Source organism: Hypanus sabinus, unplaced genomic scaffold, assembly GCF_030144855.1.
Source record: "Hypanus sabinus isolate sHypSab1 unplaced genomic scaffold, sHypSab1.hap1 scaffold_1871, whole genome shotgun sequence".
Classification (NCBI taxonomy): Eukaryota; Metazoa; Chordata; class Chondrichthyes; order Myliobatiformes; family Dasyatidae; genus Hypanus; species Hypanus sabinus.
The window spans coordinates 45981-61536 of NW_026779961.1; the positions used below are offsets into that span (position 1 = coordinate 45981).

Sequence of the window (15556 nt, forward strand, 5' to 3'; positions counted from 1 at the left end):
CTAATCCAGGCGGCGTCCTGGTGAATCTCCTCTGCACTCTCTCTAATCCAGGCAGAGTCCTGGTGAATCTCCTCTGCACCCTCTCTAACCCAGGCAGCGTCCTGGTGAATCTCCTCTGCACCCTCTCTAATCCAGGCAGAGTCCTGGTGAATCTCCTCTGCACCCTCTCTAACCCAGGCAGCGTCCTGGTGAATCTCCTCTGCACCCTCTCTAATCCAGGCAGCGTCCCGGTGAATCTCCTCTGCACCCTCTCTAATCCAGGCAGCGTCCCAGTCAATCTCCTCTGCACCCTCTCTAATCCAGACAGCGTCCTGGTGAATCTCCTCTGCACCCTCTCTAATCCAGGCAGCGTCTCGGTGAATCTCCTCTGCACCCTCTCTAATCCAGGCTGCATCCTGGTGAATCTCCTCTGCACCGTCTCTAATCCAGGCAGCGTCCTGGTGAATCTCCTCTGCACCCTCTCTAATCCAGGCAGCGTCCCGGTGAATCTCCTCTGCACCCTCTCTAATCCAGGCAGCATCCTGGTGAATCTCCTCTGCACCCACTCTAATCCAGGCAGCATCCTGGTGAATCTCCTCTGCACCCTCTCTAATCCAGGCAGCGTCCCGGTGAATCTCCTCTGCACCCTCTCTAATCCAGGCAGCGTCCTGGTGAATCTCCTCTGCACCCTCTCTAATCCAGGCAGCGTCCTGGTGAATCTCCTCTGCACCCTCTCTAATCCAGGCAGCGTCCAGGTGAATCTCCTCTGCACCCTCTCTAATCCAGGCAGCGTCCAGGTGAATCTCCTCTGCACCCTCTCTAATCCAGGCAGCGTCCAGGTGAATCTCCTCTGCACCCTCTCTAATCCAGGCAGCGTCCTGGTGAATCTCCTCTGCACCCTCTCTAATCCAGACAGCGTCCTGGTGAATCTCCTCTGCACCCTCTCTAATCCAGGCAGCATCCTGGTGAATCTCCTCTGCACCCTCTCTAATCCAGGCAGCGTCCTGGTGAATTGTGATTTCTCAAGTGCCTTCGACACCGGACAGATCCCCTCGCCGAGGGAAAGCCCTGTTCAATGCACTTCCATCGTGTCCTGGATAATGGACTGCCTGACCGCAGTTTGTGTGGCTTCAGAGCTGTGTCAGACGTGGCTATCAACGGCACTGGGGCCCCACAGGGGCCTGTATTGGGTCCCTTCCTGTTCACCCCGTGTATCTCAGACTTCAGACACAACAGCGAGTCACGTCACCGGCAGAAATTTACCTTAAAGCCACGTCCTCTTGTACTGAGCAGTGGTGCCCTGGGGAAGAGGCGCTGGCTGTCCACTCTGTCTATTCCTCTTAATATCTTGTACACCTCTATCATGTCTCCTCTCATCCTCCTTCTCTCCAGAGAGTAAAGCCCTCGCTCCCTTAATCTCTGATCATGATCCACACTCTCTAAACCAGGCAGCATCCGAGAGATGGTGCTGGACTTTAGGGAGTCTGAGCCGGCCGGCACTGTTCCCTGTTGCTATTGACGGAGAGGACGTGGACCCTACCAGCACCTGGGGGTTCGCCTGGACGACAGACTCGAGTGGAGGCCGTGTGCAAGGAGGGTCAGAGTCGCCTCTACTTCCCGAGGAGACTGAGGTCCCTTGGGAGTGTGCAGGCCTCTCCTTCGCATGTTCTACCGGCCTGTTGTCGCCAGTGCGGTGGCGTCCCTCTGTTGCGATGCCAACAGGCTCAATGAACTGATTAGACAGGCTGGCTCTGTTACAGGAGTCAAACCGGTCATGCTGGCGGCTGTGGTGGGACAAGGGACCCTCCGGAAAATCCTGGCAATTCTGGACCGGTCACACAGTGCCAGGGTCAGACTCGGAGGAAGCTCCTGTCACTCACCGAGCGGCCATGCCGAGGAGGATCACTGCTGCTCTCCGCTCCTCCGGTGTACAGGGCACTTTCCCGGTGAACCGCTCCCACAACAGCTGGATGACCATCGAATCCACCTCCTCCTTCTGCACAAACTCACTCACCTGTGCAGGTGGGGGCAGTACGGTGTAGGGAGGGGGAGGAAAAGGAGGTGGGGGCAGAGGTTAAGAGAGGGCGGAAGGCAGAGGACGTGAGGTAGAGGGGTAGTTGGCATTATAGGGAGGGAGAGGGTGAGGGGGATGAGTGGGATAGGGGTGGGTGGAGGGGGAGGAGGGAAGGGAAAGTGGAAGTTGAGTGTAAGGAGGCGATGAGTGGGAGGGGGAGGAGGAGAGAAGGGAAGGGGTAGGAGAGGAGGTGAGGAGAAGGGGTAGGGGAGGAGGAGAGAAGGGAAGGGGTAGGGGAGGAGGAGAGAAGGGAAGGGGTAGGGGAGGAGGAGAGAAGGGAAGGGGTAGGGGAGGAGGAGAGAAGGGAAGGGGTAGGGGAGGAGGAGAGAAGGGAAGGGGTAGGGGAGGAGGAGAGAAGGGAAGGGGTAGGGGAGGAGGAGAGAAGGGAAGGGGTAGGGGAGGAGGTGAGGAGAAGGGGTGAGGGCACAAGGGGGTCCGGGGGGCGAGATGAGTGCAGAAGGGGTGAGGAGGAGGGAGGGGAAGAATGGGTGAGGAGGGATGGAGGGGGGATGAGGAAGGAGCAGGAGACAGAGGGAGTCGAGGGGGGAGCAAGGGGTGGAGGGGGAGGGGAAGGGGAGTAGAAGAGGGAGAATGTGAGGGGAAGGGGGAGAGGGTGGTTGGAGGGGGAGGGGAGGTTGGAGGGGCAGGGAGGCGGGAAGGAAGGTAGTGGAGGGTTAGAGGGTGGAGGGAGTGAGAGGGGAAGGAGGGGAGAGGGTGGAGGGAGGTTGGAGGAGGAGGGGAGGATGAAAGGGCAGGGGAGGAACGCAAGGTGGAGGGTGGAGAGGAGGGAGAGTAAGTGAAGGAGGGAGAGTGAGGAGGAAGGAGGGAGAGTGAGAGGGGAAGGAGGGAGAGTGAGAGGGGAAGGAGGGAAGAGGGTGGAGGGAGGGAGGGAGGATGGAAGGGCAGGGGAGGAAGAACGGAAGATGGAGGGTGGAGAGGAGGGAGAGTGAGAGGGGAAGGCAGGTGAAAAAGTTACGTGTGAAGGGAGGGAGGGGAGACGACGGAGGATGGAAGGAGGAGGAGGAGGAGGGAGAGAGGGTGAGGGGAGGGACGCAGAGGGAACCGTGGTCAGCTCAAGGTTCTGTACCGACACATACACGTGTGGCGGGGTCGACGGACGACACAGAAAAAGAAAAACCGAGGGGCGCAGGCGACACACGGAAGGGAGATTAAACGTCACGGTGAAGGGGAGAGACCGTGCACAAGTCTTGAGCCACGACCGGACACGGGGCTCGGGCAGCAGATTTGACGCCCTGTCGTGGGTGCGACGCAGGGGTGAGCGAGAGGGGGCAGGGTCCCCTCACGCTGGAGGTTTCCTGTGCGTGCACCACCACAGGGCTGCCTCAAAGACAAAAATCGCCTCCCGCTCGGAAACGACGGAGCTGACGTGCGGCGGGACATGCCCGGCGCTGAACGGCGGACGTGGGCCCGGTCGAACAGGAACCCAGGGGCAGGCGAGAAGCGGAACACGTTGGGTGATCTGCCGAGGATTGAGCCTGGTTGCGAAATTAAACAGGGCGCTGTTTGCAGACAATTGGTTTGTCTTAGGCACAGACGGGTGACTCAAGTTTACAAAACTGCCCGCCTTCTGTCTTCAAGCAAGACCACCGTTCTATTCCACGCCCTCACTTCCAGACAGCTGGTTTCCTGGCTCCCTCTTCTACTCCCTGAGTACAGGCAGCGTCCATTATTAAGGACCCCCCCAGCACCCAGGGCATGTCCTTTTCTCACTGTTACCGTCAGGGAGGAGGTACAGGAGCCTGAAGACACACACTCAGCGATCCAGGAACAGCTTCTTCCCCTCTGCCATCAGGGAGGAGGTACAGGAGCCTGAAGACACACACTCAGCGATTCAGGAACAGCCTCTTCCCCTCTGCCATCAGGGAGGAGGTACAGGAGCCTGAAGGCCCACACTCAGCGATTCAGGAACAGCCTCTTCCCCTCTGCCATCAGGGAGGAGGTACAGGAGCCTGAAGACACACACTCAGTGATCCAGGAACAGCCTCTTCCCCTCTGCCATCAGGGAGGAGGTACAGGAGCCTGAAGGCACACACTCAGTGATTCAGGAACAGCTTCTTCCCCTCCGCCATCAGGGAGGAGGTACAGGAGCCTGAAGGCACACACTCAGCGATTCAGGAACAGCTTCTTCCCCTCTGCCACCAGGGAGGAGGTACAGGAGCCTGAAGACACACACTCAGCGATTCAGAAACAGCTTCTTCCCCTCTGCCATCAGGGAGGAGGTACAGGAGCCTGAAGACACACACTCAGCGATTCAGAAACAGCTTCTTCCCCTCTGCCATCAGGGAGGAGGTACAGGAGCCTGAAGGCACACACTCAGAGATTCAGGAACAGCCTCTTCCCCTGCCATCAGGGAGGAGGTACAGGAGCCTGAAGGCCCACACTCAGCGATTCAGGAACAGCCTCTTCCCCTCTGCCATCAGGGAGGAGGTACAGGAGCCTGAAGACACACACTCAGTGATCCAGGAACAGCCTCTTCCCCTCTGCCATCAGGGAGGAGGTACAGGAGCCTGAAGGCACACACTCAGTGATTCAGGAACAGCTTCTTCCCCTCCGCCATCAGGGAGGAGGTACAGGAGCCTGAAGGCACACACTCAGCGATTCAGGAACAGCTTCTTCCCCTCTGCCATCAGGGAGGAGGTACAGGAGCCTGAAGGCACACACTCAGAGATTCAGGAACAGCCTTCTTCCCCTCTGCCATCAGGGAGGAGGTACAGGAGCCTGAAGACACACACTCAGCGATTCAGGAACAGCTTCTTCCCCTCTGCCATCAGGGAGGAGGTACAGGAGCCTGAAGACACACACTCAGCGATTCAGAAACAGCTTCTTCCCCTCTGCCATCCGATCCCTGAATGGACATTGAACCCTTGGACAGTACCGCACTACTTTTTAATTTCTGCTTCTGCCCTGCGTATTTAACCCTTATATATATTTATTGCAATTCAGTTTTTTCCACCCTATATTATCCATGTATTGCAGTGTACAGCCGCCACACAATTAACAAATCTCCCGACGCGTACTGGCGGCATGCTTCTGATTCGAACTGTGCGCCCGTAAAAAGGGACGCTCGGGCCCGGGAGAGCTTTGTCCGTCGAGCGACTGCGACAGGAAGTGATGGAGGGATACGGAGGGGCGGGCGGACGGGCAGAGGCGTCGACCAGCCTCGCCGCCTCAGGGCAGGCAAGACTGCGAGGAGGGGCAGGTGGGATCCCTCGTGATGTTCGAGGACCGACTCGCCGGGAGGGAGATCGCTGCTGCTGAACCTGGGGGGGTGGGGGATCTCTGAGGGTGGGTGCCGCCTCCCGCGGAGGAACGGAACCCGTGAGGTACTGGGCTGAGGACCGGGCGGAGGGCAGACACTCACCAGCTCCTCCAAGCACTTGATGCGCTCGACGGTGGAATCGAAGATCAGGCCAGTCAGGTTCCGGACCAGAGTCTGTGGCTTCGGGCTGCGGAGAGGGGGCAGTTAGTGAAACGGTCTCGAGTTCCCCCTCCCCACCGACCCCTGGGTGAGGGAGGGAGGGAGAGGGGTGAATCGGCCCCGGTTCCCCCTCCCCACCCCTGTCCCACCGACCCCTGGGTGAGGGAGGGAGGGAGATGGGTGAATCAGCCCCGGTTCCCCCTCCCCACCCCTGTCCCACCGACCCCTGGGTGAGGGAGGGAGGGAGATGGGTGAATCAGCCCCGGTTCCCCCTCCCCACCCCTGTCCCACCGACCCTGGGTGAGAGAGGGAGGGAGATGGGTGAATCGGCCCCGGTTCCCCCTCCCCACCCCTGTCCCACCGACCCCTGGGTGAGGGAGGGAGGGAGATGGGTGAATCAGCCCCGGTTCCCCCTCCCCACCCCTGTCCCACCGACCCCTGGGTGAGGGAGGGAGGGAGATGGGTGAATCAGCCCCGGTTCCCCCTCCCCACCCCTGTCCCACCGACCCCTGGGTGAGGGAGGGAGGGAGAGGGGTGAATCAGCCCCGGTTCCCCCTCCCCACCCCTGTCCCACCGACCCTGGGTGAGAGAGGGAGGGAGAGGGGTGAATCAGCCCCGGTTCCCCCTCCCCACCCCTGTCCCACCGACCCTGGGTGAGGGAGGGAGGGAGAGGGGTGAATCAGCCCCGGTTCCCCCTCCCCACCCCTGTCCCACCGACCCCTGGGTGAGGGAGGGAGGGAGAGGGGTGAATCAGCCCCGGTTCCCCCTCCCCACCCCTGTCCCACCGACCCCTGGGTGAGGGAGGGAGGGAGAGGGGTGAATAAGCCCCAGCTCCCCCTCCCCACCCCTGTCCCACCGACCCCTGGGTGAGGGAGGGAGGGAGAGGGATGAATAAGCCCCAGCTCCCCCTCCCCACCCCTGTCCCAACGACCTCTGGGTGAGGGAGGGAGGGAGAGGGGTGAATCAGCCAAAGCTCCCCACCCCTGTCCCACTGACCCCTGGGTGAGGGAGGGAGGGAGAGGGGTGAATCAGCCACAGTTCCCCCTCCCCACCCCTGTCCCACCGACCCCTGGGTGAGGGAGGGAGGGAGAGGGGTGAATCAGACCCAGTTCCCCCTCCCCACCCCTGTCCCACCGACCCCTGGGTCAGGGAGGGAGGGAGAGGGGTGAATCAGCCCCAGTTCCCCCTCCCCACCCCTGTCCCACCGACCCCTGGGTGAGGGAGGGAGGGAGAGGGATGAATCAGCCCCAGTTCCCCCTCCCCACCCCTGTCCCACCGACCCCTGGGTGAGGGAGGGAGGGAGAGGGATGAATCAGCCCCAGTTCCCCCTCCCCACCCCTGTCCCACAGACCCGAGTGAGGGAGGGAGGGAGAGGGGTGAATCAGTCCCGGTTCCCCCTCCCCACCCCTGTCCCACCGACCCCTGGGTGAGGTAGGGAGGGAGAGGGATGAATCGGCCCCGGTTCCCCCTCCCCACCCCTGTCCCACCGACCCCTGGGTGAGGGAGGGAGGGAGAGGGATGAATCGGCCCCGGTTCCCCCTCCCCACCCCTGTCCCACCGACCCCTGGGTGAGGGAGGGAGGGAGAGGGATGTATCGGCCCCGGTTCCCCCTCCCCACCCCTGTCCCACCGACCCCTGGGTCAGGGAGGGAGGGAGAGGGGTCAATCAGCCCCAGTTCCCCCTCCCCACCCCTGTCCCACAGACCCGAGTGAGGGAGGGAGGGAGAGGGGTGAATCAGCCCCGGTTCCCCCTCCCCATCCCCAGATAGGAACAGACAAGTGAGGGGAAATGTTTAATTGGAGTAAGGGGAACTATGAGGCTGTCAGGTAGGAACTCGGAAGCATAAATAGGAAACAGACGTTCTCGGGGGGGGGGGGGGGGGGGAGAACGTACGGAACAAGTGAGGCAAATGTTCAGGGGTGTATTTGCGTGGGGTTCTGAGTAGGCGCGACCCAGTGAGACGGGGAAAGGATGGTAGGGTATAAGATCCGTGGTGTACAAAGGCCGTTGTAAATCTAGTCAAGAAGAAGAGAGGATGAAAGGTTAAAAAAAACTAGGTAATGATATGAATCTAAGATTATAAGACTAGCAGGAAGGAGCTTAAGAATGAAATTAGGAGAGCCAGAAGGGGCCATGAGAAGGCCTTGGTGGGCAGGAATACGGAAAACCCCAAGGCATTCTACAAGTATGTGAAGAGCAAGAGGATAAGACGTGAGAGAATAGGACCAATCAAGTGCGACAGTGGGAGTCGGGGGAGGGAGAGGAGGCACTTAATGAATACTTTGCTTCAGTATTCACTACGGAAAAGGATCTTGGCGATTGTCGGGATGACTTGCAGCAGACTGGGAAGTATGAGAATGTAGACATTAAGAAAGAGGATGCGCTGGAGCTTTTGGACAGCATCAAGTTGGGTAAGTCACCGGGACCAGACAAGATGGACCCCAGGCTACCATGGGAGGCGAGGGAGGAGACTGCTGAGCCTCTGGCAACGATCTTTGCATCATCAATGAGGACGGGAGATGTTCCGGAGGATTGGAGGGTTGCGGATGTTGTTCCTTTATTCAAGAAAGGGAGTAGGGATAGACAAGGAAATTATAGGCCAGTGAGTCTTACTTCAGTGGGTGGTAAGTTGATGGAGAAGATCCTGAGAGGCAGGACTTACAAACATTTGGAGAGGCATAATATGATTAGGAATAGTCAGCACGGCTTTGTCAAGGGCAGGTCGTGCCTTACGAGTCTGATTGAATTTTTTGAGGATGTGACTAAACACATTGATGAAGGAAGAGCAGTAGATGTAATGTTAATGGATTTCAGCAAGGCATTTGATAAGGTACCCCATGCAAGGCTTATTGAGAAAGTAAGGAGGCATGGGATCCAAGGGGATATTGCTTTGTGGATCCAGAACTGGCTTGCCCACAAAAGGCAAAGAGTGGTTGTAGACGGGTCATATTCTGAATGGAGGCCAGTGACCAATGGTGTGCCTCAGGGATCTGTTCTGGGACTCTCACTCTTTGTGATTTTTATAAATGACCTGGATGAGGAATTGGAAGGATGAGTTAGTAAATTTGCTGATGACACAAAGGTCGGGGGTGTAGTGGGTAGTGTGGAGGCTGTCAGAGGTCACAGCGGGACATCGATAGGTTGCAAAACTGGGCTGAGAAGTGGCAGATGGAGTTCAACCCAGATGAGTGTGAGGTGGTTCATTTTGGTCGGTCAAATCTGATGGCAGAATATAGTATTAATGGTAAGACTCTTGGCAGTGTGGAGGATCAGAGGGATCTTGGGGTCCGAGTCCACAGGACGCTCAAAGCAGCTGCGCAGGTTGACTCTGTGGTTAAGAAGGCGTACGGTGCATTGGCCTTCGTCAATCGTGGGATTGAGTTTAGGAGCCGAGAGGTAATGTTACAGCTCTATCGGACCCTGGTCAGACCCCACTTGGAGTACTGTGCTCAGTTCCGGTCGCCTCACTACAGGAAGGATGTGGAAACACAGAAAGGGTGCAGAGGAGATTGACAAGGATGTTGCCCGGATTGGGGAGCATGCCTTATGAGAATAGGTTGAGTGAACTCGGCCTTTTCTCCTCGGAGTGACGGAGATGAGAGGTGACCTGACAGAGGTGTACAAGATGATGAGAGGCATTGATCGTGTGGATAGTCAGAGGCTTTTCCCGGGGCTGAAACGGTTGCCACAAGAGGACACGGGTTTGAGGTGCTGGGGAGTAGGTACAGAGGAGATGTCAGGGGTGAGTTTTCACTCAGAGAGTGGTGGGTGTGTGGAACGGGCTGTCGGTGACGGTGGTGGAGGCGGATCTGATGGGGTCTTAAGAGACTCCTGGATGGGTACGTGGAGCTTAGAGAAATAAAGGGCCGTGGGTAAAGCCGAGGTAGTTCTAAGGTAGGGACATGTTCGGCACAGCATTGTGGGCCGAAGGGCCTGTCTTTGTTTCTGCCCCTGTCCCAGCAACTCCTGGGTTATGGAGGGAGGGAGGGGGACGAACTGTCTCCGGGGCCCTGCTCACCGCTTCCCACCGGGATTGAGGTACAGCCGCCGGTAGGCCTCCACCACAGCTTCCTTCACTCCAGCCTCCTTGGACCAGACGAGGGGCAGCATCTGCCTCATGCCCACCGTCGAGCCCGACACCTCGAACTCCGAGATGGTCACGAAGAAGTGGATGGCGTCCTGTACCACTGTGTGGGAGAAAAACGAGTGTAGGTTCTCACTGTGTTGTTTTCACATAGTTAAGTCTAGCTTTTGTTCTGTGTCATGTAACACCATGGTCCTGAAAAGGGCTGTCTTCGTTTTTACTATACTGTGCATAGCGGTTACGGTCGAAACAACAATAAAAGTGACTTGATTGAGAAAGTAAGAGCGAGAGAGATATGTATGAGGATCGACAACTCAGAAAGAGAGAGACAGCAAGAATGAAAGAGGGAGAGTGTCTCCCGCCTCCTCCCGCGGACTTTATCAAACACACCCATCGCCAATAATCCCATCAGCCGGTGGTAGCACTGTGTACATCTGTGTAATTGTCTGTCCATTTCATGTCAAACCCCCACCCTCCCTACGAGCCTCACATGTCCATCACCCCCGCTCCCCTACACCCCTCCCCGTCTCCGTCACCCCCTCCCTCCCTACACTCCTCCCCGTCTCCATCACCCCCTCCCTCCCTACACCCCTCCCCGTCTCCGTCACCACCTCCTCCCCTACACCCCTCCCCGTCTCCGTCACCCCCCTCCCTCCCCTACACCCCTCCCCGTCTCCATCATCCCCTCCCTCCCCCACACCCCTCCCCGTCTCCATCACCACCTCCCTCCCTACACCCCTCCCCCGTCTCCATCACCCCCTCCCTCCCCTACACCCTTCCCCGTCTCCATCACCACCTCCCTCCCCTACACCCCTCCCCGTCTTCGTCACCCCCTCCCTCCCCTACACCCCTCCCCGTCTCCATCACCCCCTCCCTCCCCGTCTCCATCACCCCCCCTCCCCTACACCCCTCCCCGTCTCCATCACCCCCTCCCTCCCCGTCTCCATCACCCCCTCCCTCCCCATCTCCGTCACCCCCTCCCTCCCCTACACCCCTCCCCGTCTCCATCACCACCTCCCTCCCCTACACCCCTCCCCATCTCCATCACCCCCCCTCCCCTACACCCCTCCCCGTCTCCATCACCCCTCCCTCCCCGTCTCCATCACCCCCTCCCTCCCCTACACCCCTCCCCGTCCCGTCACCCCCTCCCTCCCCTACACCCTCCCCGTCTCCGTCACCCCCTCCCTCCCCTACACCCCTCCCTCCCCTACACCCCTCCCCGTCTCCGTCACCCCCTCCCTCCCTACACCCCTCCCCGTCTCCGTCACCCCCTCCCTCCCTACACCCCTCCCCATCTCCGTCACCCCCTCCCTCCCCTACGCCCCTCCCCGTCTCCGTCACCCCCTCCCTCCCCTACGCCCCTCCCCGTCTCCGTCACCCCCTCCCTCCCCTACACCCCTCCCCGTCTCCGTCACCCCCTCCCTCCCCTACACCCCTCCCCATCTCCGTCACCCCCTCCCTCCCCTACGCCCCTCCCGTCTCCGTCACCCCCTCCCTCCCCTACACCCCTCCCCGTCTCCATCACCTCCTCCCTCCCCGACACCCCTCCCCATCTCCATCACCCCCTCCCTCCCCTACACCCCTCCCCGTCTCCGTCACCCCCACCCTCCCCTACAAGCCTCACATGTCCATCACCCCCTCCCTCCTCTACGCCCCTCCCCGCTCCGTCACCCCTCCCTCCCCTGCACCCCTCCCCGTCTCCATCACCACCATCCTCCCTACACCCCTTCCCATCTCCGTCACCCCCTCCCCATCTCCGTTACCCCCTTCTTCCCCTATACACCGTGAAAGGTGGGGAGTGTCCGAGGGACAGGGGGACCTCGGTGTACGAGGGTAGGACACACACCGTGAACGGTGGGGACTGTCGAGGGACAGAGGGACCTCGGTGTACGAGGGTAGGACACACACCGTGAACTGTGGGGAGTGTCGAGGGACAGGGGGACCTCGGTGTACGAGGGTAGGACACACACCCGTGAACGGTGGGGAGTGTCGAGGGACAGGGGGACCTCGGTGTACGAGGGTAGGACACACACCGTGAACGGTGGGAAGTGTGGAGGGACAGGGGGACCTCGGTGTATGAGGGTAGGACACACACCGTGAACGGTGGGGAGTGTTGAGGGACAAGGGGACCTCGGTGTACGAGGGTAGGACACACACCGTGAAAGGTGGGGAGTGTCGAGGGACAGGGGTCCTCGGTGTACGAGGGTTGGACACACACCGTGAACGGTGGGGAGTGTCGAGGGACAGGGGAACCTCGGTGTACAAGGGACGGACGCGCACAGTTACTGGCACAGAGTGTCGAGGAAGAGAGGCACCTGTGTGTACGAGGGTAGATAAGATGGTGTACGGGATAATGGGCAGGATGCAGAACGAGAGGCAGGGAGGCGAAGACCGGCCGATCCATCTCAAACTTTCTCCCCCCACCCACACTGACCGCTGTCTTCAAAACCTCACATCTATTGAAGTGCAGATTCACCCACTCGTCTGGCTGTCTGTGTTATGGGTGAAGAACATATCTGATGGACAATGGGGTGCAGAGTTACCCCTCCCCCTCCCCGAGAACCATGAACTATTACTGTTGCTGTGCTGACCATGAGAAAGAGAGACGAAACACAGGCACGAACATTTGCTACAGATAACAGAGAGAGATTGTTGATTTACTGTATTATGACTCATCCTGGATTATTTACTTTCCACTACAAGGACTTTGCTTTGCTCGTTAACATTCCTCAGGAGATAACAGGAGTGGCCTGATTTGATGGACACGGTCATTCAGAGTTGATGGATAGCTGAGACCCTGTGAGTGGGGATAAAAGACAGGTCTGGAGAGACACCCTTCAGACACTGACTGAGTGTTGGGAACCCACAGAAAGGTGGGGCTTCGGAGACCGAACCAGGAGGTCGGTCAGTAAGGCTATCAGTGTGACGGCAGGGCTGGTGGGGTCTTGTGTGTGTGTCCACTCACGCCAGAGTGACGAGTCCACCACAGAAGAACGGTCCAGCTGAAGGACAGAGGGGTCATAGCTGAATGACCACAACGATACAACGGATTAAGAAAGCAAAGGAAGGTTTGGCTGCTGTAGCTGTCACCTCTCGCTCGCTCTCTCTGTCTCTCTCTCCAACGATTTCAACACAACCATAACTACTTCAGGATTATTGAACTGAACTCTATACTTTCCTATGACAATTCATTTACCCCAGACATCGATAGAGTTTGTTTATTATTGATTATTATTATACCTACACTTCTAGGCTTATTACTGCTAACTTGTTTTATATGTATATTTGCATTATCGGTATTGTTTTGCTTATTTTTATTAATAAACATCTTTAGTTTGGTACCGCCAGACTCCAACGGATACTTCTATCTTTGCTGGTCTGACACCCAGTCACGGGGTACGTAACATCTGTCACAGACATCGCCCACACTCTGCTGAGCAAATCTCCACAGATTCCCCCGGAAACTCCCCTCTCTCACTGCAGACCTGCCTCCTGAGTTTCGAACTGCTCGGCTATTTACTGTCATTATCATTTCCTTCTTTTCACATTTGCTCAGCTCGTTTCCCCTCGGGCAGTGCTCGACGCCTGAGTTTGAAAGGCTTGGCCTTTCATCGAGTGTTACAGCCGTGGGTTTATCGAGAAGTATCTCACGGCTGTCTGCAGTAAAGCAGATCTACTTTGATAATAAATTTACTTTGAACTTCAAAACATTGAAATCCACCGCCAGCTCATTCTGCCCAGCACCACCCTCTGAGAGAAGTTCATCGTCAGATTCCCTTTAATCAGAGACACACAGAAACCCTACGGCACATTACAGGCCCTTCGGCCACAAAGCTGTGCCGAACATGTCCCTACCTCAGAAATTACCCGGTTACCCACAGTCTAAGCTCCACGTACCAATCCAAAAGTCTCTTAACAGACCCTCTCGTATCCGCCTCCACCACCATCACCGGCAGCCGTTCCACACACTCACCACTCTCTGAGTGAAAAACTCACCCCTGACATCTCCTCTGTACCTACTCCCCAGCACCTCAAACCCGTGTCCTCTTGTGGCAACCGTTTCAGCCCCGGGGAAAAGCCTCTGACTATCCCCACGATCAATGCTCTCATCGTCTTGTACACCTCTGTCAGGTCACCTCTCGTCCTCCGTCACTCCGAGGAGAAAAGGCCGAGTTCACTCAACCTGTTCTCATAAGGCATGCTCCCCAATCCGGGCAACGTCCTTGTAAATCTCCTCTGCACCCTTTCTATGGATTCCACATCCTTCCTGTAGTGAGGCGACCAGAACTGAGCACAGCACTCCAAGTGGGGTCTGACCAGGGTCCGATAGAGCTGCAACATTACCTCTCGGCTCCTAAACTCAGTCCCACGATTGATGAAGGCCAATACACCGTACGCCTTCTTAACCACAGAGTCAACCTGCGCAGCTGCTTTGAGTGTCCTGTGGACTCGGACCCCAAGATCCCTCTGATCCTCCACACTGCCCAGAGTCTTACCATTAATACTATATTCTGCCATCAGATTTGACCGACCAAAATGAACCACCTCACACTTATCTCGGTTGAACTCCATCTGCCACTTCTCAGCCCAGTTTGCAACCTATCGATGTCCCGCTGTAACCTCTGACAGCCCTCCACACTACCCACAATACCCCCAACCTTTGTGTCATCAGCAAATTTACTAACTCATCCCTCCACTTCCTCATCCAGGTCATTTATGAAAATCACAAAGAGTGAGAGTCCCAGAACAGATCCCTGAGGCACACCATTGGTCACCGGCCCCCATGCAGAATATGACCCGTCTACAACCACTCTTTGCCTTCTGTGGGCAAGCCAGTTCTGGATCCACAAAGCAATGTCCCCTTGGATCCCATGCCTCCTTACTTTCTCAATGAGCCTCGCATGGGGTACCTTATCAAATGCCTTGCTGAAATCCATATACACTGCACCTACTGCTCTTCCTTCATCAATGTGTTTAGTCACACCCTCAAAAAATTCAATCAGACTCGTAAGGCACGACCTGCCCTTGACAAAGCCGTGCTGACTATTCCTAATCACTTCAACTTTCACCCATGACCTGTGGCCATAATCCCACCCAACCTCAGTGGAGAAACCCGGCCTGCCATTGACCTATGTAGACACCCCCGCACCCCACACACGGGGATCGGGGTGGGGGTACGTCTCTACCAAGGGAGGTGTAAAGGTGCTCCCTCCCTCTTCTGGACTGCAGGGCACCCTTGGGCAAGGTGTGGCACCCCCCCCCCCCCCCCCCCGATCAGGGTCAGGGGAATCCTAGGGAGCAGGTGGTGACGGTCGTACGGGCAGCCCGTGCACATCACAAGTCCTGGCCGTGCGACCACTGACGCCAGGCGGGCAATCTCCGAAGAGCGTTGGTAATGGCCGGGCGGCGGGGGGGATCACCCGTCTTGCAAAGGCACTGCCCAGAAGGTGGCGAGGGCCAATCTAAGGGTAGAACAACTTGCCAAGGACGATACGTTACACAACCCAGCACACAGCGAGCCAACGGTCCCCTCGGAAGGACAGACTCCAAGGCAGGATACTTGGGAGTGTGGAGGAGCAGAGGGATCGGGGGGGGGGGGGGGGTACGTGTCCACAGATCCCTGAAAGTTGCCTCACAGGTTGATGGGGTAGTTAAGAAAGCTTATGGAGTGTCAGCTTTCATAAGTCGAGGGATAGAGTTTAAGAGTCGCGATGTAGTGATGCAGCTCTATAAAACTCTAGTTAGGCCACACTTGGAGTACTGAGTCCAGTTCTGGTCCCCTCACTATAGAAGGATGTGGAAGCATTGGAAAGGGTACAGAGGAGATTTACCGGGACGCTGCCTGGTTTAGAGAGTGTGGATCATGATCAGAGATTAAGGGAGCTAGGGCTTTACTCTTTGGAGAGAAGGAGGATGAGAGGAGACATGATAGAGGTGTACAAGATATGAAGAGGAATAGACAGAGGGGACAGCCAGCGCC

The 15556-nt window shown here is 57.6% G+C and overlaps 1 protein-coding gene across 1 annotated transcript in view; it reads right to left on the minus strand.

Moving 5' to 3' along the window:
- The window catches only part of ncapd2 (non-SMC condensin I complex, subunit D2), a 57446-nt gene extending 45245 nt beyond the window's left edge, over window positions 1–12201 (minus strand). Inside the window, exons 1-4 of the mRNA XM_059959808.1 lie at window positions 12168–12201; window positions 9511–9679; window positions 5436–5520; window positions 1860–1993 (exon numbers count right to left, since the gene is read on the minus strand). Coding sequence (XP_059815791.1) covers window positions 1860–1993; window positions 5436–5520; window positions 9511–9611 — 320 coding nt within the window. The 5' untranslated portion in view covers window positions 9612–9679; window positions 12168–12201. The remainder of the gene's footprint in view (window positions 1–1859; window positions 1994–5435; window positions 5521–9510; window positions 9680–12167) is intronic.
- Between the last annotated feature and the right edge of the window lie 3355 nt (window positions 12202–15556).